Raw genomic sequence first — 25,326 nt, 5'->3', positions numbered from 1 at the left:
CTTCACTTGGGGTATCTGTTTTAGAAGTCAAGAGTGTATCAGGCAGTGGCATGACAAGTGAGAGGAAGAGGAGTCGCTATAAATAATCACATCTCCTTAGATCAGCTTGTTATTATTCAACCCCAAAACAACTAAAACCATGGGAGATCACTAGCTGAAGTCACAAACACAAAAAAATTTTTACAAGAGATCAAGCACCCTGGACCCCAAATGGGGGATGCACCCTACACCACTGACCATTTCCAAGATCACACAATCTCACAGAAGAGCGAGAAAGTGAAAAAAAATACAACACTTACTCTGTTACTCTTCTCTGAGTCTGGAATCCATGATAAGTTGATAGCAATCTTTTCTGTTCTACTTTCTGAGTGCTAATTAACTATTCAGAGACAAATAGAAGAGTTCCTAGAAGAAACTTAGCATAGCAGAGGAGTACAATTTAAAGTCAATACATGGAGACTACAGGTACCACTTTATTCATAAATTAAATTGGGATAATCCAGAAGCTACAAAGATTATAACAATGCAAGCAAGAAGGGAGACACATACAAATGACATGCACTTCAAGGCAGCTGTAAGTAAATGGTTCTATAAAACATGTCATATATGTCTGGTATTCAAATCTGATAAAGGTTAACTTGATGGGTAGAGGTATTCAAGTCTGCATAAGAATTATATGTGAATTACAGACAAACTTAAGCAAGAAGGAAGTATCAGAAACCAGTTTGCTCATACACCACATGATTGCCAATTACCTACACACACTGACCACTGCTACTAACCAATTTGCACTCAGTGGCGATATCCACCCTAACTGAGGCTCCTCCAATACTATACCTACTGCTACAAAATGACATGGGCCTAATATCCCTTGCAAACAAAAACCCTCTGACCTCTTAATACTCAGTATAAACATCCACAGCATCATGAATAAAACTGAAGAGCTACATGTCTGTATATCCTTCTGTAACCCTGACATTGTACTCCTAACTGAGACCTGGCTCAAGCCCCACATCAAAGATACCACCATAGTCCCTCCTGGCTACAACATCCTTAGATGTGATAGAATGGCAAAAAGAGGCGGGCATTGCCCTACTTTACAGGTACAACCTTACTCTCCAACAAATACGTAAAGCTATCCCCACTTTTGGCTGTGCAGAAACCCTGTTTGCAAATACAAAATTAAATCAGCAGAAACAACTCAACATTATAGGTGTCTACTTACCACCAGGTGACAATATTGTCACTCTAGAGTCCATTTTACATTGGACTTCCACCGGCCTCCCTCAGGAGACACTTATCCTGGGGGATTTCAACATTAATTGGGCCTCTATCATGGCATCCCCCTGAAGTACCACTTAAACCTATTTAACTTCACACAGCTTATCCAAACCCCCACCTGTATAGACAAATCCACCAAAAAGAAATCTACATTAGACTGGATCCTAACCAAAAAGCATTTATCTGCCAATATATCTGGTATGTTACCCGACTCCCTCAGAGATCACCTACCCACATTCATACTAAGACAGCACACAAAACCCATAACCCCACCCCCATCCTACTTTCTATCCGTAGTTCCAAAAATTTCCTACCAGACCAATTCATCAACACCTTAAAAAAATAAATTGGCCACCTCTTAAAACTTTACCATTAGAGGAAGCCGTGGAGTACTTTAATACTACCTTCTTAGGTATCCTTAATCTTATGGCCCCACAATGTATAATTCATACACAAGATCCCTACTCAAACAATGAGAAATAGCTTGGGAAATCTGGCATACCAACAAAACAAGTACAGATTGACAATACTTAGAGCTCAGAAACAAAGTAAAAAAAAAATACGTAATGACAAAAAAAGTTATTATATCCAGCTACAAAAAACTCACTACAACAATCTACAAAAATTCTGGTCTGCAATCAATCAAATTCTCCAACCAGGCAAAACCACCTCCCCTAACCCTAACACTGAGGGTGATAACAATGATATTGCCACCCAGTTTAATGACTATTTCACCTCCTCCATCCAAAAGTTGTTCAACAATTTCCCCACTACTACTACAAATACCCCCAAAATACAAAACTGTCACCATAAGACCAACACTCAATTATATCTCAAACCAGTTCAAAATAACCTAATTCATAAAGACCTTACCAAATTGAAACCCACAACTCTCGCTGTTGATAAACTCTCCGCTGATTACGTCAGGATTGCCACCTCTGCCATCACCTACCCTATTTCTATACTCATCAATAGATCCATAGCTGAACACACTGTCCCCTCTCTGTGGAAAATTTCTTATGTTATCCTCCTACACAAAGGTGGATCTTTGACAAAAGTTAGTAATTATTGCCCCATAGCTATGCTATCTCCCCTATCAAAAATCTTAGAAAAATGTGTACACACCAAACTACTGAATCATTTTCTTCAATATAACCTGCTAGCAAATTCCCAACATGGATTTCAGCCAAACCATAGTACCACCTCTGCCCTTATATCCTTTACTGGCCATATCAATCAACAAAGAAATCTCGGTAACTTAGTAACTGCTGTCTTCCTAGACCTGTCAAAGGCATCTGACATGGTATCCCACTGCAAATTGCTATTGACTCTCTCTGAGCTCAATCTGGATAACTTCTCTCTACTGTGGTTTAAAAATTATCTGTCCCTCCGGCAACAAGCTGTTAAATGGCATAACCCTTTCTCCCCTCTCTTCCCAAAGGGACAAGGTGTTCTGCAAGGATCCATTCTTGATCCCTTACTATTTTCCATCTTTACCAATAACCTCCCCTCGGCTACCCAATGAACTAATATAGTACAGTATGCTGATGACACCACCCTTATTTGCTCAGCCCCCTCTCTACAATTACTCCAAGATAGAACCCAGGAAGCCTTCACTACTATAGAAAAATGGCTATCCCCCCAACTCATACTAAACCCATCTAAGACCCAACTCATGATCTTCCACCCATCCAAAACTTTCACCCCTACCTCACCATTCTCAATAACATCCTCCAACAGTACCCTTATCACACCAGTAACCCAACCCAAGCTACTAGGTGTAACTATTGACCAAACCCTAAAATTCAACAACCATATAATACTAACAATTGCCAAAGTTCATAAAAAAATAAGTTCACTCTACCGCTGCAAGAGCTTCCTCACACAGGAATCCCAAATCACTATCTCTCTTACCCATCTACTCTGCACCTTACTGTACGCTTCCCCAGTTCTAACTAACCTAAACAAATCTGACCTTCTGAAACTATCTACCTGCTACAATAAAATCTCAAAATTTGCAACCAATGCTAAGTTTCGTTCTCATCACTGCCTCTCCCTAAAACAACTAGGATGGTTAGAACTCCCTAACCTACTAAAATACAATCAACTTCTCCTGACCCATCAAAAGCTATACCAACCAAATAAAATATCTGCCATCTCTGGTCTGTTCACCTTCCATAATACTGCGTATCAACTAAGATCTTCCAATACCGCCCTACTGACTGTTACCACTTGCTTACATAGCTCAGGCCAATCTCTTTATTCCTATAAGGCAAGGAACTCTCTACTCCCTAACATTAGATGCCTAAATAGTAAACATACTTTCAAATCCCTACTAAAAGATCTCCTATTCAAAACTTGGATATGTTCCTGTACAGAACCAGACTAATTTCACCTGTTCCTGACTTTCAACATCCCTACATCACAGGTGTACTGTGTAGTTTCACTTAGTACATAGTACTGTGTACTAGGCGTTTAGGCCACCTTTATAGTTATGACTTCTAGTTTATGACCCTGCTTGTCTATGGAAACTTCTTTTTAAATTTATGTTCAGGCAATTCTATATTTGTTGTATAATATCTTGTTTAATTGTTTCTCAATATTCTAATGACTGCATGCTGTATCAATTGTAAAACTGATTTTTACTCCTTTTATATGTTCTATGCTCTTTGTACAAAATAGCTATGTTTTATATATATATATATATATATATATATATATATATATATATATATGTGTATATATATATATATATATATATATATATATATATATATATATATATATATATTTTACTATGTATTTGGAGATTTTCTCCCCGGGCCTCCGCTGAAAACGGTCACCTTGTGCCCAATTGGACTAACCCAGTAAACAAATGGAAAATAAATAAAACATAAATAAATATGGCATGAACTGACACTGAAGAAATAGATCCCAGCATATATTTTGGTCTATGGCAGACCACTGTGCATAAACTAAATTCTATGCCAAACGTCAATGAGAACATTTTATTCTGTGAAGTATGTAGCACTACAAAGGCATTAGAAAGTGAAGTCCTACTAAGATTCATTATTAAAATCAATGCATACTTTCTGTTTTGACATAAGATAATGTAAACTTTTATTGAACTTAAAATCTAGAAAAGTGATGCATATTGTTGCCACATTATTCTTACTATCTGATGCAGTGCTTTCCGATCTGTTGTCATAAGCATGTAGTTTGTTGCTCTGCTGAGCCCTTCTTCCAGCTTTTGCAGATCATTGCCAAAAAGAGTCGTTTTGCCCACTTCCTTCTTCCATGCCCTAGATGTCTTCTTTCTGACTGTATCACTTATGCAAGAATGAAATCAATGGATTAAAATTATGTATGATCCATGGTTAGAATTCCAAAGCACATCATACCATTCTGAAATAGGATTTCACTGCACTGTATGATGTTTACCCAAACACACACACACACACACACACACACACACACACACACACACACACACACACACACACACACACACACACAGATATACACTCACATGCACACACACTGGTTAGAATTCCAAAGCACATCATACCATTCTGAAATAGGATTTCACTGCACTGTATGATGTTTACTAACTACACACACACACACACACACACACACACACACACACACACACACACACACACACACACACACACACACAGATATACACTCACATGCACACACACTGGTTAGAATTCCAAAGCACATCATACCATTCTGAAATAGGATTTCACTGCACTGTATGATGTTTACCCAAACACACACACACACACACACACACACACACACACACACACACACACACACACACACACACAGATATACACTCACATGCACACACACTGGTTAGAATTCCAAAGCACATCATACCATTCTGAAATAGGATTTCACTGCACTGTATGATGTTTACCCAAACACACACACACACACACACACACACACACACACACACACACACACACACACACACACACACACACACACAGATATACACTCACATGCACACACACACTGGTTAGAATTCCAAAGCACATCATACCATTCTGAAATAGGATTTCACTACACTGTATGATGTTTACCCAAACACACACACACACACACACACACACACACACACACACACACACACACACACACACACACACACACACACACACACAGATATACACTCACACACACACACACACACACACACACACACACACACACACACACACACACACACACACACACACACACACACACACACACAGATATACACACACACACACACACACACACACACACACACACACACACACACACACACACACACACACACACACACACACACAGATATACACTCGCACACACACACACACACACACACACACACACACACACACACACACACACACACACACACACACACACACACACCACACACACAGATATACACTCACATGCACACACACACACACACACACACACACACACACTCACACACACACACACACACACACACACACAGATATACACTCACACACACACACACACACACACACACACACACACACACACACACACACACACACACACACACACACACACACACAGATATACACTCACATGCACACACATACACACACACACACACACACACACACACACACACACACACACACCACACACACAGATATACACTCACATGAATACACACACACACACACACACACACACACACACACACACACACACACACACACACACACACACACACACACACACACACACAATATCTCCAGGCACATTTATTTATAAGACACTAATTTATAAATATACTAAATTAATTTATTTTATTTATTTTACATGCACCTCAGCTGGTTACTTATAAAATAAATTAAAATTAAAAATAAATAACTCATTAAATAAATTGCATTTTTTAAAGTAGTGTTACATGGACAGACAGATTACCAAAACAATTAAGAGTATCAGTTTAATACAGATAAAAGCAACGGTATATTTTCTAAAATGCATATTGAAAAATACTGACATTACAAAGAAAAAAAGAGTAACATTTACTTCAGAAGCTATAGTAAAAAAACACTCAGTAGAGACTTTATTCGTAAAAACCTAAGTCAGCATTTAAAGTCCAGTTGTGAATTTTACAGCTTAGACTTCGGTGTATTTTTCAAGTCTGTTCACTGTTGGCATTCCTGACATTTTCATTTTATTGTTATTATCAGGATCTGTTTGAGGCTTTGTAATTGGATATTAATTAGATATCTGAACTCTTACACATGTGTCAGAATTGAACGTCCAGGTGAGAAATTTCATAACATAGACTTCAAAGGTTTGCTCAAACCTGGCAAACAATTCAGTTTTAAGTTTTCCATAGCATACTTAGTCCCACAATGTCTTCAGCTGGAAAAAGAGAATTTTGTCCCATTCTGACCTGCCTCCGTTTACTTGTGTGGCATATGTTTAAAAAGTTATTAATAAGACTCAATATCTTCTTAGATATTTTAGATGGCTTTACTAAATCACATTGTAAACCTACATTAATAGAAAAGAAATAAACTAAAGTACCATTTTTTCATCATTATTTTTATGTGGTATACACATGATTGTATTTCAACAATTATTATTCATTCTAGAATTACATAAATGCCCAATTTCTGCTTTCCCTTAAACCTCACTCATCCTTCTGAACATTATTCTGCATGTATTTTCCCATACCTTTCCATATAATTTGCGCCTTCCCTTTTCTAAAGATCCCACCTTCAGTTCTTTTATTTCCTTTACAATATCCCTGGCTGTGTTCTCCATGAACTACAGAGTGAACTGCCACCTCACCTGTGTGCCCTGTTCAATCACAGCCTCACCTCAGGCTTTGTCCCTACTGAATGGCACACTGCTACAGTCATCCCTCTCTACAAAGGAGGAGTGACTACAGACCCTGGGAACTATCTCCCCATTAGCCTGATGAGTCTGATATGCAAAACTATGGAGCGCATCATCATGGACCTAATAAACAAGGATATAGGGAATCTCCAAACTCTGGATCCCACACAGTTTGGTTTTGTGAAGGGTAGATCATGCCTGCTCAACTTGGTTGACTTCTTTGAGTCAGTCATCAGAGATGTGGATGAAGGCAAGGTGGTTCATACAGCCTACCTTGATCTGGCCAAGGCATTTGATACCATTCCCCATTCAGGAATCATAGAAAAACTCATTAAGCTAGGCATCAATACCTATATCACTAGGTGGGTTGCAAACTGGCTCACAGATAGAACCCACAGTGTGAGAGTCCTGGGTTCTCTCCTGTTTGGTATCTACTCTGAATTCCAGGCCAACACAAAGGGTCTCTGGCTGACAAAGTTCTCAGACGATTGCAAGTTGTGAGCTATTATTAACTCCCCAAGTGATGTTGACATCCTACAGAAAGGCCGCACTGAGACCAACAACTGGTGTCAGAACCATGGCCTTAAGCTCAATGCCAAAAAATGTGTTGTCATCTCCTTTGGGAAAAACTCAGTTCCCATGAATTACCACATCAATGGTAGTCCACTGAACACAGAAGGTGTTATAAGAGATCTGGGAACACTGGTTGACAGTAGCCTCTCTTTTGCCCACCACATTGCCACTGTGGTCAGAAAGTCCTGCTGTGTGGCACATCTCATTACTAAGGGTTTTGCATCCAGGAAGAAAGAGGTCATTGTCTCCCTCTACTCTTCCCTAATTAGGCCAATCATTGAGTACAATGCCCCATTTGGCATGTACCTCACTAGACACCTGCAACAATTAGAGAGGCTGCAAAAGTACCTTACAAAGAGGATCCTAGACCTTAGACACTTGTCCTATATGGACAGACTGAAAAAAACTCCAACTATTCTCGCTCTCATATTGCCTACTTAGAGGCGATCTCTGCTTGACATACAAAGCCATGTCTGATCCAGCTCTGTTAGAAATGCTACATCTAAAGAAATCCCAATCCCTCTGCACCACACGCTCCAGTGACCTCAACCTCATTACCACAATCAACAGAACATGCTGGAAGGACAGGTTCAAAACCCAGAGACTGCCCTTGCTATTGTATAGAATTCCCATACATGTCAAACAGAGCACCTCACTGGCCCACTTCAAGAGAATCTTGATGAGTGTTTGGGAAATAGAAAATTCACCCTGGAGATCACTCCAGTGGCTCTACTCGACAGAGGCACTGGGAACTAAGGTCGGGTGGCACAATGTCAGGGTAATCCTATGGGCTAGGCTTGTAAAGGCTCCAGGGCCATTAGCCTAGTACACACCTATGAATCTATGAACCTATATTCAGTACTTTAACTACAGTTGGTGTAGAGTTTGATTTTTATTTTCTAGTAATTGCTTTTATGGCGGCCAATATCATTAAACTTTAAGGCCCTACTATGAGTATGTAACTCATGTTATGTCACTGCTCAAAACAATCATTTCATTAGTTATAATGATTTGCTCTCCTAATTTTTCCATCAAAATACTTTGTAGGGAATTTTTAAAATCTGCTATCTTATTACATTCCCCTAAAAAACATGTTGCTAATTATGTCTTTCTTTCTTTCTCTCTTTCTCTCTTTCCCATCACACCTCATTTGCTATCTACCTGAGGAAAAATTCTCTGAAGACTGCTTGGGATGCAAAAATACTGGTGCAAACAGTTCCAAGCAAAAAGCCTACACCTTCTGGGCCTTGTTGCTTATTTGGGAGCCATACAGATGTCCTTTCATTTTTCCTTCGTAAATTGTCCTCCCAATTTCTGTTCTCATTTTTTTCTAATCTGCTAATTAATTATTATAGGTATAATGCAAGGATCTATGTGCCCTACTGATTATCCTCCTAATTAATTATTATAGGTATAATGCAAGGATCTATGTGCCCTGCTGATTATCCTCCTAATTAATTATTATAGGTATAATGCAAGGATCTATGTGCCCTGCTGATTATCCTCCTAATTAATTATTATAGGTATAATGCAAGGATCTATGTGCCATACTGTTTATCCTGCTAATTAATTATTATAGGTATAATGCATGGATCTATGTGCACTACTGATTATCCTGCTAATTAATTATTATAGGTATAATGCAAGGATCTATGTGCCCTACTGATTATCCTGCTAATTAATTATTATAGGTATAATGCAAGGATCTATGTGCCCTACTGATTATCCTGCTAATTAATTATTATAGGTATAATGCAAGGATCTATGTGCCCTACTGATTATCCTGCTAATTAATTATTATAGGTATAATGCAAGGATCTATGTGCCCTACTGATTATCCTGCTAATTAATTATTATAGGTATAATGCAAGGATCTATGTGCCCTACTGATTATCCTGCTAATTAATTATTATAGGTATAATGCAAGGATCTATGTGCCCTACTGATTATCCTGCTAATTAATTATTATAGGTATAATGCAAGGATCTATGTGCCCTACTGATTATCCTGCTAATTAATTATTATAGGTATAATGCAAGGATCTATGTGCCCTACTGATTATCCTGCTAATTAATTATTATAGGTATAATGCAAGGATCTATGTGCCCTGCTGATTATCCTCCTAATTAATTATTATAGGTATAATGCAAGGATCTATGTGCCCTACTGATTATCCTGCTAATTAATTATTATAGGTATAATGCAAGGATCTATGTGCCCTACTGATTATCCTGCTAATTAATGATTAGAGGTATAATGCAAGGATCTATGTGCCCTACTGATTATCCTGCTAATTAATGATTAGAGGTATAATGCAAGGATCTGTGTGCCCTACTGATTATCCTGCTAATTAATTATTATAGGTATAATGCAAGGATCTATGTGCCCTACTGATTATCCTGCTAATTAATTATTATAGGTATAATGCAAGGATCTATGTGCCCTACTGATTATCCTGCTAATTAATTATTATAGGTATAATGCAAGGATCTATGTGCCCTACTGATTATCCTGCTAATTAATTATTATAGGTATAATGCAAGGATCTATGTGCCCTACTGATTATCCCGCTAATTAATTATTATAGGTATAATGCAAGGATCTATGTGCCCTACTGATTATCCCGCTAATTAATTATTATAGGTATAATGCAAGGATCTATGTGCCCTACTGATTATCCTGCTAATTAATTATTATAGGTATAATGCAAGGATCTATGTGCCCTACTGATTATCCTGCTAATTAATTATTATAGGTATAATGCAAGGATCTATGTGCCCTACTGATTATCCCGCTAATTAATTATTATAGGTATAATGCAAGGATCTATGTGCCCTACTGATTATCCCGCTAATTAATGATTATAGGTATAATGCAAGGATCTATGTGCCCTACTGATTATCCCGCTAATTAATGATTATAGGTATAATGCAAGGATCTATGTGCCCTACTGATTATCCTGCTAATTAATGATTATAGGTATAATGCAAGGATCTATGTGCCCTACTGATTATCCTGCTAATTAATGATTATAGGTATAATGCAAGGATCAATGTGCCCTACTGATTATCCTCCTAATTAATTATTATAGGTATAACGCAAGGATCTATGTGCCCTGCTGATTATCCTGCTAATTAATTATTATAGGTATAACGCAAGGATCTATGTGCCCTGCTGATTATCCTGCTAATTAATTATTATAGGTATAACGCAAGGATCTATATGTCCTGCTGATTATCCTGCTAATTAATTATTATAGGTATAATTCAAGGATCTATATGCCCTACTGATTATCCTGCTAATTAATTATTATAGGTATAATGCAATGATCTATGTGCCCTTCTGATTATCCTGCTAATTAATTAATATAGGTATAATGCAATGATCTATGTGCCCTACTGATTATCCTGCTAATTGATTATTATAGGTATAATGCAAGGATCTATGTGCCCTACTGATTATCCTGCTAATTAATTATTATAGGTATAGTGCAAGGATCTATATGCCCTGCTGATTATCCTGCTAATTAATTATTATAGGTATAATGCAATGATCTATGTGCCCTTCTGATTATCCTGCTAATTAATTAATATATGTATAATGCAATGATCTATGTGCCCTACTGATTATCCTGCTAATTAATTATTATAGGTATAATGTAAGGATCTATGTGCCCTACTGATTATCCCCCTAATTAATTATTATAGGTATAATGCAAGGATCTATGTGCCCTACTGATTATCCTGCTAATTAATTATTATAGGTATAATGCAAGGATCTATGTGCCCTACTGATTATCCTGCTAATTAATTATTATAGGTATAATGCAAGGATCTATGTGCCCTACTGATTATCCTGCTAATTAATTATTATAGGTATAATGCAAGGATCTATGTGCCCTACTGATTATCCTCCTAATTAATTATTATAGGTATAATGCAAGGATCTATGTGCCCTACTGATTATCCTGCTAATTAATTATTATAGGTATAATGCAAGGATCTATGTGTCCTGCTGATTATCCTCTTTTTAACAGTAGCTTCTTTTCTAGACGCAGCTAAAAACTCTACCAGAACTGGTCTTTTATCACTCCCCTATCTCTTTTTTTCACTTTACTTTGTTATCAATCCCTGGTAAGGAAATCATTCTCTTAGCTGCAGTCCATACTTCTAACTGTCCTCATCCCACTCTATTACCCTTCACTCTTTAATTATTTGCCCCCAATACATTGGATAGTTGGCTAATTTTCTGCAATACATTCCACAACCCTCTTTCCTGTTTTCTGTACTCATACTTGCCATCATCCCATTTGGTAGAATCTCTTTTTTCCATTCCCACGTTGACTTAGCTCTTAGAATACTTTCAGCTAATTTCTAAATATAATAAAATAAGATAAATGAACTGATAAGGACGAAGTGAAGCAGGATAAAAATGCCAATAAAAACTTAGTTTATTCACAGGTGTCCAGACATAGATAAGCTCTTTCACTTAAAAAGCATCATCAGATCTTTAATACATTCACCTTTAAAACAGAGTAATATATATACAATTTCAGTATATGTATAGCCCAATCAAAACTTACAACCAATTAAGGCATTTAAAGTGATAGTATAGAAACAAAGAAAGAACCTATACTATATATTAAACACAAATCAATTCTACATAAAAATGCTTTCTATAGCTTCATTGTTCATGATAGTATAATAGGTTAAATATTAGTTTTTATTTATTATTCTTTATTAATATATATTTTTCATTATTTTATGCAAATTGTCTGTATATGCTCACTTTTGTATATATTTGTTTATATATATATATATATATATATATATATATATATATATATATAGTTTTATGTAATATCTATACATATATACATATAGAGGGATAGAAGACATATATTTACATGCTATACTCTAGTTTTTATACATGACAGTATCGATCATATTTGTGTATATGTTCATAATAAGTGCTGCATGTAGAATTGATTATTGATTATCGATGTCTGGACACCTGTGAATAAACTACATTTTTATTGGCATTTTTATCCTGCTTCACTTCGTCCTTATCAGTTCGTTTATCTTATTTTATTTCATTTTACTTTGGATTCGGTAACGGAGTGTACAACAGGTTGTTTTGCAGTTAGCTTTTTAATAATTTCTAAATATAATATTCTCTATGGTTGTTGTTATTCTCTTCAAGGACCTGCATCCAAAATTCTAGTCTTTCCTCATATTTCAAACCCCCCCACCCCATTTCATCACCATCATCCCTTTCTACTTTGATGTAGAACATTCTGGTTGTGTTATCTGTATGAGCCTTAACTGCATAGCTCTAAAGTATTTCTTCAAATCAAGTAGTCCTAAGCCAGTTCTTCAAAGGGAAGAATGAACTTATCTCACTTAACTCTTGTTCTGTTCCCCTTCTAGACAATTTAATTCAATTCTTTATTAATTATCACCCTCAACTTCTCCTCTGGTTGATAAAAATGCCTCTCCTGTACAGAACAGTAAAGGGACCAAAACATTTTCATTGCTGATGTGTCATTGCATACATATCCATAGTAAAGAGCTTTTAGTTGCTCAATTTTTGCATGATCTTTTTAGCCTCTTCCCACATATCCTTAACAGCCACAGCAGACTCCATTTAAATCCACGCTCCTAAATACTTCATCTTATCACGTGTGTGTGTGTGTGTGTGTGTGGGGGGGGAGTACATAGTTAACCACTATACCTTTGTTTTATTTCATTAATTTTATATCCTAGAATGACCTGGAACTGTCTTATAATGTTCCACAGCACTGAGATATACTTTTCCTAGATTTATAATATCACTGCAAATAAAGGTAACTTTTCTTGAATCCAAAGAACAAAAGGCAAACTGTAAATAAACAAGTAAATAGGCAAAGTGGTACACCAGACAAATTTATTGTTAGCGCTTTCAGGTGTAACAATGTACGACCTTTTCAGACAAAAAAAAATGTTTTTGTCTGAAGGTCGTACATTGTTATGCCTGAAAACGCTAACAATAAATTTGTCTGGTGTACCGCTTTGCCTATTTACTTCTTTATCTAACGTTTATTGAATGCCACACCAGTTATATCTTGGAATCTGTGAATCCCTTATTTTCTTTGTCAGTGGCTCTAAATGTAAAGGAAATAAGAGAGAGAAAAACCCTGCCTGTCTCCTTTGTTCAAATACAGCTTGTATGACAGGATCCCTCTTCTTGGCATAGTTTTTCAATGGCAGGTACAGTTCTGGGGATAGTGATCACATTAGCAAGTCATACCAATTGGTTTTACAGGTACACCAACTTGTAATTAGTATCTCTGTTAGAGCCGACTACAATTTTCATCAGGTCCTCCATAGTACTTGATACTGAAAAGACACAACAGAAACTCTCTTAGTGAAGTGATGCCACAGTGTGTCACAGTGGTTACTTCCAAACCATGGCACAGCAGGAAAACAAGGGCTGGCAAAAACCTAATAAAAATAAAGTGTTGTGCTGGTTTGTAGTGTTAAAGTTTTAGTTAAGGATGGATAGTGCCTAAAGTGGAATAGCTTAAAATTAAAGTACAGTTAAGTAAGGAAGTAGCATGGTATTTTAGCCTAAGCGAGTAATATGATAGCTTGTTGTCTTTGGTTGGAATCCCTTAATTTCTCTTTGCTGAATGTGTGATTGTGAGCAAGTCGATTCACTCAGTAATGCTAATGAGGTTCTGCCTGTAGTCCTTGGACTGAATACCTTATTCTCCATTCGTTGACAGTTTGATTCTGAGTAAATCAGTTAACCAGACAGTGATCCTGTGTTATCAGTGCTTGTTGCATAGTGTGTTTACAAATTTAACAAATAAAATAAAAATGTCTTTATGTAGCCATTTTGCTTTACATAAGGAAAGATGGTGATACTCTGTTTTAAAAGAACTAATATTTCCAGATGTATAGCTTTATGTTTGTGTAGGCAACTATATAACTTAATTTGGTACAGCAAACACTTTTAGAAAGTCCTTAGGAAAGGAGTAGCCAAATTAAAGGTTAGACCTGCAGTAGAAATGTTGAGCAGAACTGAGTAACTGAAAAAAAAAGTATATTCATTATACATTTATTTTATCAATAGATCAATAGCTGAATTCCACACACCATAACAATGTCTTAAACATTTGTTAATTGAATAAGCCCACTGGACATAAGTGACCTTTGTCATAGGTGACACAGAAACACTGGAGGCAGGAGTCCAGTATTATACCTTGCCTAGACAAAACAACTCTGAGCCTTAATCCTTTGAGCTAACTGACAGAATATATATACTTGGAAGTATTCATTTTCATTCTTCACCTTACCACCATTGCATCCCACCCCCTGACATTACTTATTTTATACTGGGACTATCCTTCCACTCAAATTCCAGTCTCTCACAGGACACCTCATTCCTCCCACCTGCAGCAACATAACCATCTCACAAATAACCACTCACAGGTTCTCAGCCCTCTCAAAAACAAACATTTACATTTGCCTCTTCTAGTCTTCATGCTGTTATTTTGCACATCATTTTTCATTATTAGTGCCCTTAGTTATATTCTGCTCCTTATACCTTTTTGACTGACTTCAGATATTGTTGGCGATCCTCCATTTCCTTTCTCAATACAATTTAATTAAAATTAACTAATTAGACAAGCTTCTCCACTTACTTCTCCTCACTTACTCCACCTCTTCTTCTCAACACTTCATGCTATACTTCACATTTTCCTCTTCTCTATAAACACTAAAATTTCAAATATTTCTCTAAGCATCATGTATCTTTCTGGTGCTACCAACATCTTATCTAACAAGCTATCTTTACATACGTTCTTCTCTATACATGTCTCCTACAGCAGTGTACTCAGTACACTGTAAAATCATGAATAGCTATACCAATATATCTCCTCGCCTTTTTAATCTCTCACCTTGTCTTTATTTTAAGCACAAAATACTTCACTACCACCACTCTACTCGAGAAGTAAAACTCATACATGTCCCCTCTAAATAAATGTACTACCCCTCAAAAATCACACAGTAAGGTGATGTCCAACTCAACCTAGACCCCGAAAAATAAGTAATTAATTTAATTAGTAAGGAACCACCCCTACAAAACTGTGACTTAACAAACCTTACTTCAACCGCAACCTCAAATGATACATATTCCCAGCTGTACTGTCCTATCATTAAACAGCCACCTATTCATACCAATAAAACTTAACACATCAAACCCCTCACACCACCATTCTCCCACTGGTCTCCCTAAAAATTTGGATATTGTCACTATCAACCTCCGTAACATTTGTAACAAAATTACAGAGCTACAAGACTGGATATCATTAACCCTGATGCTCTTGTTATCACAGAAACCTGGTTTAAGCCTAACATTAAAGAATCTGAACTACTCCCTCCAGGCTACAATATTATCAGAGCTGACAGGTTGCACAAGAAAGCAGGAGGGGAAGCCTTAATTTATCCAAGTTCATACAATTTCTCTCTGTCCCTATCCCCACAACATCCCCAAATTCCAAAATGCCGAAATAGTAATATTACTGCTAAAGCTTATGAATAAAAAATAGCTTTGTTTTGTTACAGTCTATATCCCACCTAGAAATAATATAACAAATTTAGAAGAAGTCCTCTCCATGACAACTAATTATATATACCTTATGAAAAAGTCATACGAAGACATGTAAATACAGACTTGCAAAACCTTAAGTCAGACTTTTCCTCAGCTAGTATAAACCTTTATGGATACACACAAATTTTCAAAACACAAACTAGGTTTAATAATTCCAGCATTAAAGGTGCAATTCTACAATGGATATTGGTCTATGATAATACTAAGTTTGCAACCTCTGGAACCCATCCAAAATCATTTAGTGACCACTCTTTAGCCTATATGCATAGAAATACCACCCACCAGCCTAACACCCACCAACTTAAAACAACCCAAAACCTTTCTAAATTCAGTATATATGCCTTCACCAATACATTGGAAGCTTTTAATTTGTCTGTCTTAAAAACTCTTCCACTCAGTGAAGCAGTCAATACTTTGAATATGTTATTCTTAAATACTCACAGCCACTCCCCATTGTGCAAAACAAGAGTGAAAATTAACCACACACCTTGGCTCACTACCCAAACAAAAACTGCAATGTCTAACAGAGACAAAGCTTTGAAAGAATTACTTAAACTTAAAACTCCCTATAACCTGCAATTTTATAGAGGACTGTGCAATATGAATAACAGGAGTAAAAAAAGGTTAACCTAGATTAAAAAAAAACAGTATTAAAGTATTGTAGGAATCTATCAATTAAACAGAAAAACTATCCCCAAAAATTCTGGACATCTGGGCTCAAACAAGGAACCCAACCCTACTCATAATAACTCTCCACTAGAAACTGCTACCTCATTCAACACTTACTTCATAGGATCATAGGAATCATGTGATCATAGGAAGATACTAGCCTATTGGCCCTGAGGCCTTCATAAGCCTAGCCAAGAGTTTAGCCCATGTTCATAGGTTCATAGATAGGTACTAGGCTATCGGCCCAAGGGCCTACGTAAGCCTAGCCAGCAAGGTTCCATGGCTTACACCACCCAGGAAAGTTATTTGCATATGCCACTGTTGAGCAGAGACACAAAAGTGATCCCCAGGGTGTATTTCCTATTTCCCATCCACTCATCAAGAGTTTTCTTGAAGAGTGCTAATGAAGAACTTTGCTTGACATAGATGGGTAGCTTGTTCCAGAGTATAGGAAGTCTCTGGGACAGGAATCTATCCCACCAGCATGTCCAGTTTATTGTGGTGACAAGGTTTAGGTCCCTACAGCGTGTAGCTCGGAGTGATTGGGATTTCTTTAGGTGTAGCATGTCCAACAGCTCTGGGTTTGACATAGCTTTATATGTTAGGCAGAGATCACCTTGGAGTAGGTGATATGCTACAGAGTAAAGCTGGAGTTTTTTTGAGGCAGTCAGTGTAGGGCATTTGTTTGAGGCCAGTAATCCTCTTTATGAGGTACTTCTGTGGCCTTTCCAGCTGCTGCAGATGTCTTGTGAGATACATTCCAAAAGGGGCATTGTACTCTGTAATGGGTCTAATGAGTGTCAAGTAGAGGAGAACAATTACCTCTTTTTTTCCTGCATGAGAACCCTTTTATGATGAGGTTCATAGGTTCATAGGTTCATAGGTTCATAGGTGTGCCATGTGGAAGGACTTCCTGACTACTGTGGCGATGTGACTATCAAAGGAAAGACTACTGTCTACCTGGGTCACAAGGTCTCTTATGTATAGCTGAATCAGCACCCAATGCCCCTATCCAGCAGCATAGAAAGCATTGTTTCCCTAAGTAAAAACTTTTCACCCCCAACCAATGCTTCTACCACCCCCACAATAACACCCAATCCTAGTAATTCAGCAAACAACAGGTGAGACCAAACCAACACACACTACCACTTCTTTTACCCCCCCCCCCCCAGGATCCCCAAATGAACCTAATCCATCCTCTATATCCATTATTAGCGACTTGCACTTAGGACCTATCTCCATATCAATGATAAAAAAATTCTATTTCAGCTCAGATCTTGCACCCCTGCAGCTGACAAACTGCCACCTGAATGGGATCAGTAGTGGAATCCCATGTACACTGACTATGGAAACAATCCTATTTTATCTCTCTTCCGAAAGGAGGCATCTCAGCTGATGTCTCTAACTTTGGTCTATGTTCGGCTATCGAAAAAACAGATCCTCGAATGGCAAAATATCAAACATAAAACATTTAAATGGAAAATTACTGAACACCTATAGCTTTGAAAATAAATTCATCAAATGGCTATAGTTGGCCAAAACCAGTAAGTAATGGCATGCATAAGCTAAGTGAAGGAAACCTTTTTAAATTTGCCCTTTTCCCCACTGTAGTGCAATCTCAGAGTTGGTATATATAGTTGGGGGTGTGGGGTGCAGCCACCTCACATTGAGGGGTGTGGGGGTGAAGCCCCCGGTTTGGTTGCTTGTGTTCATGATGTTGGGCAACTATGAATGTATTTTTGAAGTTATACTTGTTTGGTAATTTTCTGTTTAGATGTTTTATGTTCGATATGTAGCTGTTTGAGGATCTGTGTTTTTGATAGCCGAAAATAGACCCCACTAAACTTTGGCCTATTGCAGTCTTATTACCTCTTTCAAAAATTCTTGAAAGATGCATTCATAAGAAACTCCTCCACCTTCTTTTGCAAGAATGGCTTTTAACATCCACCCAACATGTATTCCGTCCAACACACAGTACAACTACCACCCTCCTATTATTAAGTAACACCATAAACAAATACAAGGGCTCATTCAGTCTTGTTTCTGCTTTATTCCTTGACCTGTTGAAACCTTTTAACTCATGTGTAAACTGTCTCAACTTGGACAATCCCCTTCTTCACTACTGTGGTTCATTAGTTCTTTATCTGGCAAGCTCAAGTCTGTAAAATGGCAGAATGTTCTCTCTCCCTACCTGCAATTCTCCACTGGTGTTCCTGAATGTTTTTTTCTTGGTCTCCTCCTCTTTAATATATTTATCAATGACCTCTATACCTCTCTGGGACAAGCATCTCTTGTACAATATACTGATGATTCCAAACTTATATGTTCATCTAATGACTTTCCTTAACTCCTCCATATCATGCAAGAAGTATTTTCCTCAATTATGAAATAACTCCATAATACCTAGCAGCTACTCAACCCTAAAACAAAATTACTGCTATTTTTTCCACAAATCACATGTCTGATCAAGCAGATTTCAAAATCTTTAACAAAACAAAACTGAAATTGAAGTAGTTTCCCATGCAAAACGTCTTGGAGTGATTATAGATGATAACCTTTAATTTGGCATTTGTATTCAAAATAACCACAACAAACTCTCCAAAAATTAGGAATGCTCTACAGGCATAAAAAAACTTCCTTAGCACACCACCAAAACCACTTCTGCTACTACTTACCTTCTCCTATCTGACTTATATGGTGCACTCATTATTGTAACCAACCTTCAGGCTACAGTTAAAAATAAGCTGGAGGCCTGCTATAATAAGGTTGCAAATTGTTGCACCAACAAACAATACTGCAGTCCCCAGTATATTGCCTTTAGGGCCTTGTATTGGCTTGAACTGCCTCACTACTTAGATTACACACAGTTTATCTCCACACTCACATTATTCATAAATCTGATGACTGCCCTGCTTTTACTTTTAGTCTCTATTCCTAGCACCTTAACAGACTACTTCAATTTAATGAACAACATTGTCTCAGCATATATGAAATCAACAGATCCTCTGGCCAAAATCTCTACTCACACTCTGTTGCTAAAAAATAGATTTCTATCCCTCTGCAAATTAGATCTACCTCTAACCTCTCTTGTCTTCAAACAGCTACTAAAAGACTACCTAAGTAATACTTGGCTCTGTTTCTACTCTGCCCATGGCTGAACTAGTTCCTCCCTCCTTCCACACCCGCATATTTTGACTATATTCAGAGAGAAGGAATCAGTAAAATCTATTTCTTAGATAAAGGACAAATATATTTTTGCCTAGGCTATATTATCTAGTCATTTCTGTTACAAAAAGTGTACTCTGTGTGTTTAATGTCATGTATATGAAATGCAACCTATGAATACTTTATCTATTAACAATGTTCTTTTTCAGCTTGTTATTTATGCCCAAGTATTTGCATTATAGGTTCAACTTCACACCATACCTCTCAACTGTCCTGATTTTTACAGTGTCCATATTTTTGCCTCATATTTTTGGTCTTATTCTCATAAAATGTATGGTTTTCTGGCAAATTACTGGGATAGTCTGAGGATTAAAGTCAGTAAACAATGACAATACGTCTGAGTTTCAGACTTCAAATCTTTTACCACAAGCCCTGTTAATCTAGCCACTTTCTAAGTTTAAAAGACCAATATTTAAAAATCTGTCCCTCCATTTTATCAGGCTTTGTCTACATTTGTTGCACTAAGAAGTTGAGAGGTATGGTTCACACTATATGAACTAAAGCTGAATTTTTACTTGATTAATATGGCATTCTTCTGCATTAAGGTTTGTAATAACTTTAACTGTTACCATATTATGTCAGTTTGGAGCTTTTCTCCCCACCCCTTCTCCAAAAATGGGATATTACCCCAGTCAGACTTTCCCAGTATGCAAATATCATATAAATACATTTTTATATTCTGGCGCATATCATTAAGCTGTTGGCTGAAACATTTCTTCCTGGGCCTCCTTTGAAAATGGTCTCTGCCTGGTAGGTCATCTTAGCGAAAAAAATAGCACAGAAAAGAACAGTTATGGGAGATCAATGTAAGTAAAAAAAGGTGGTGAGCATTGTTAAGAACACATCAAAATCACGTGACCATTATGTGCATTAGTTTTTATGAATTTGCCTTTGTATTCAAAGAGTGAGTAAAACAAGGTGTTCCATATATTTGGTCAACTTTGTTTCATTAAAGTATTTTCAGGTGTCAAATGCACTTTTGTCAAGTGATTGAATAGTCAAAGAATGCAACGTCAAATGATAGGTAAGTGGGAGTGAATGATAATACTGTAACTTTTGTTTGTAAAAATAAGTTTTTATTGAGGTCAGCATGTGTGTTTGTATGCTTGTTTATGTCTTGTTTAATGGTATGGTTATGGAAAGGGTATTTAGTACCTTAATGTTTGTCTTTGGGCTTAGGGGCAGCATTTGTTAGAGTTAGCACAGATGAGTAAGGATGGCCAAGGGAACTTTGGCTTAAGAAAGATTTGCAGTTTTCTTTGATAACTCTAAAAACCTTAATCTTGCACGTTGCTTTACATTTTATAATTACACACCTAAGATCATTGTGGCATATCACAGTATGGTCTTGAGGTAGGAGATCTTTCTACATTACCCTTTATAGACATTACATTGAGTTAGGCCAGGGGAATGGGGAGTTCTTATAGCTTTTCAGTATTTCATTTCTTTTGTTATAATGTTAGTTATACTAGACAGGTTCTTTACTGAATTTACATGTATATTTATTGTGAACAGATGCAGCAATTTAAGTGCAGGGAGAAGTTGAAGATTAATTGTAAGAAATTTGGGATGCATGGCTAGGCTTAAAAAGGCTCTGTGGTCATTAGCCTACTAAATACCTAAAAACCTATGAATCTATGAATTCATCAGCACTTTCAATTGGTTCCATTTACAGGGGGTTGTTGGAAATTTTGTGTACATTAAAAAAACACTGATACAAGTTTGTATAGGTTTGCCCTGGAAAAGTCCCCAAAGACTGTGTTATTTGGAAGCTGAGAGGTACCTCTAAGCTGTTAAGAGAAGATGATTGATTTGTGATCAGATTTAACTGGGGATAAAGAGATGTGGAGAGGGGTACAGGTGGGGGCTAGATTGGTAAGGACAAGGTCAAGGGTATTATAGCCTCTAATGGGTAGTTTTACAATTTCCTCCAGTGCACCGGTATTAAGGTGTATGACATACTGAGCATATCAATATTTAGTGGTGTAAGAGCACTAGCCAATGCTTGGGTAATTAAAATCACCTTGCAAAATAGTAAATTAAGTTAATTAATAAAATAATTTCCATACTGTCTGAGGGACATTGATGTGACTATTTAGCTGGCAGTGAAGTAGTAGCTGGATTTGTGAAGGGTGATTTGGATCTCCAAGAGCTCCAATTTAGGCTTGTGTAAGTTGATGTAAGGGTATGGTATTTCTGACAAATACAGGTACTCCCCCATAGTTACCCAAGGGCCTGAAGGTAAGATAGGCACTAGGTTCATAGGTTGGTTCATAGATTAATACTAAGCTAACTGCTATCTCCTGTGAGACTTAAACCCTGCACCTTGTGTTTGTCCTCCCAACCAATAAACAGCCATGCAGGTCTCAAACCCAGGACCCTATACACCATAGTCAGAGTAGTTAACCACCAAGCCATCACAGAAGTTAAACCTTGAACCAGAGATAGTATTGTCTTTGCATCAAAACCATGTCTCTAACTACACAGATATGAACGTATTTGAGTTGCAGGATGGCTTCAAGTTCTTGCATTTTCTGTTTACACTACTGACATTGCATAGTGCTTTGATGAAGTTGCCTAAACTTAAATTTGAGTTTGCTCTCTAGGAATATTGTGTGTGTGTGTGTGTGTGTGTGTGTGTGTGTGTGGGGGGGCTCTGCCTGAAAAAAAAGGTAATAAGCGCTGTGGCAAAAGCTTTCATCAGTACGTGAAAACTGTGGTAGGAGATGTTTAAGCCATTCCTGTCAATAAGTAATCTTATCTGCTAGATCATACCAGGCTGACACATCAAAGTCAAAATCAAAGTAAACATTGTCATTCAGGACACAAGTGCAAAAACTGAATGAAATTCCATGTCTGTGGAGTCAGTGTGCAGACAACATGCAGACTATTTTCAGAGACATTTACACATATAACACATAGCTATTACATCACAGACATGCAGGTAGACAGACTAATACTGCATATAATTAGAAACACATTTTAACACTTTTCGCAGTAAAGACTTAGCTGCATGAGACCTTAGTATTGCACAGGTACTTGGTTCAGACATTGCATTGATCCTTGCATAGAAAGAGGCATTTCAGTATTGCACCGTGAACATTAGAGTATTGCACTATGGATCTTATGGTTAATTTATGAATTTGCAACATGTATTCCACAGAAAGGAGATATTTTACTGTATTGCTACTGCCCTCGATGGCCTATAAGTTACAGTCATGGTGAATATTGCACTAAGTATTAGATGAGACTAGTAACCGGGTTAATGCACAATTTGAGATGAGCTACTACAGTTTCTACTGACCCAGATGGCCATCATGGAGTGTAGTTGTTACTAGAGTTCAGCAGCCTGATGACATTAGGGAAGAAGCTGATCTTGAATCTCATGGCTGTGCAATGCTTTCTGGATGATAGATGCAGGAACAGTCTGTAAGCAGAGTGAGTGCAGTATTTAATTATTCCTCTGGCCCTGCCAAGGCATCTGGTTAAGTACAAGTCATGGATAGATGGTAAGGCGGTCTTGATGATCCTCTCAGCCATCTTCACCACTCTCTAGAGGGATTTGCGCTCAGAGATAGAGCACCATCCATACAATACTAAGAGGTTGTTTGTCTGGATGCTTTCTATAGTAGCTCTGTAGAAGGTAGTGAGAACTGTTGAGATTAGCTCTCCTCAGCCTTCTCAAACAGTGCAATCTCTGGTGCGTTTTTTTTTTACTAAGGCATTTGTATTGGTGTTCCAAGACAAGTCCCCATCAATGTGCACCCCCAGAAACTTTGTGCTTCTCACTCTTTCCACTGTTGCCCCATTAACGGTAAGGGGAGAATGTTCCTTGCAATTTTTACCTGTAGTTAACAGCAATCTCTTTTGTCTTGTTTAGTGCTATGTTGTAATTCCCACACTAGGTAATCAGTTGTTCCACCTCATCTCTATACACTGTTTGATTGTTATTACTTACGAGGCCCACCACCTTTGTGTCATCAGCAAATTGATGATGTGGTTTATATTTCACCCGGCTATACAATCGTGGGTTAACAGGGTGAACAGCAAGGGACTTAGTACACATCCCTGTGGGACTCCAGTGTTAAGAGTGATGCTATCCGAGAAGTTATTTCCTGTGCACACTTTCTGAGGTCTGTCTGTTAGAAAGTCAAGAATCCAATTAAAAGTGGAATGTTGACCCCTAGTTGGAGTAGCTTTATTACTAGATGAAAAGGGATGGCCATGTTAAAAGCAGAGCTGCAGTCAATGAATAGTACCATTGTGTAGGTGTTTTTATTCTGAAGGTGTTCCAGCAATAGCTGGAGTGCTAGAGAGATGACATCTGCCGTAGAGCAGTTTGCTCAGTAAGCAAACTTCAGGGGGTCAAGATCAGCAGGCAGCCCAGATGTTATGGCATCCTTGAGCAGTCTTTCAAAGCATTTCATCACTGTGGAGTCGTTTAAGCAAGATGGTGGAGACTTCTTTGGTAATGGAAAGATTGTCATGTCCTTGATGCATTTTGGAGGTATTTGCTGACTCAAAGAGTTATTGAAGATATACATGAAGACATTTGTTAGGTGGACTGCACAGTCACCCTAGGATGTTGTCAGGCTCAGTTGCTTTCCTTGGGTTAACTCTGTGCAGTGTCCTCTGGACATCAGCTGGGTTTAGGGTGGGCATCTTCTCATTATGGCCGAGGGGCATTTTCTTTGCTGTTCTGTTCCCTTCCTTGAATCTGCTGAAGTAGACATTCAGTTTATTTAGGAATTCCTTGTTGTCCTCACATTACAAAGATAGGGGTCTGTAGTCAGTTATGGGCTGGGTACCTGAACATGGGTGCCTGGGCTCTTTTATGTTAGAGAAATAGCTCTGGATCTTTTTGCCATAGGTGCATTTTTCTTCCCTCACTCCCTTATTCAGATTCAATCTGGCTGTTCTAAGAGCTTCCCTGTTTCCAGACCTGAAGGGCGTTCCTTGCTTTCAGTAGTTCATACACCTCTCTCATCAACCTGGGTTTCTGGTTGGCTCATGTGATGA

At 37.6% G+C, this 25,326-nt stretch overlaps 1 protein-coding gene across 3 annotated transcripts in view; it reads right to left on the bottom strand.

Moving 5' to 3' along the window:
* Positions 1–25,326, bottom strand: part of LOC122811408 (myomesin-3-like) — a 482,129-nt gene that overhangs the window by 329,986 nt on the left and 126,817 nt on the right. For all 3 annotated transcript variants that reach the window (XM_044083257.1, XM_044083248.1, XM_044083240.1), the window contains exon 4: positions 4,457–4,610. In XM_044083257.1, coding sequence (XP_043939192.1) covers positions 4,457–4,610 — 154 coding nt within the window. The remainder of the gene's footprint in view (positions 1–4,456; positions 4,611–25,326) is intronic.

This window comes from Protopterus annectens, chromosome 1.part1, assembly GCF_019279795.1.
Source record: "Protopterus annectens isolate FY-2018-M chromosome 1.part1, PAN1.0, whole genome shotgun sequence".
Classification (NCBI taxonomy): domain Eukaryota; kingdom Metazoa; phylum Chordata; order Ceratodontiformes; family Protopteridae; genus Protopterus; species Protopterus annectens.
Note: the sequence above shows the minus strand (reverse complement) of the source record. Positions and strands in the feature narration are given on the sequence as shown.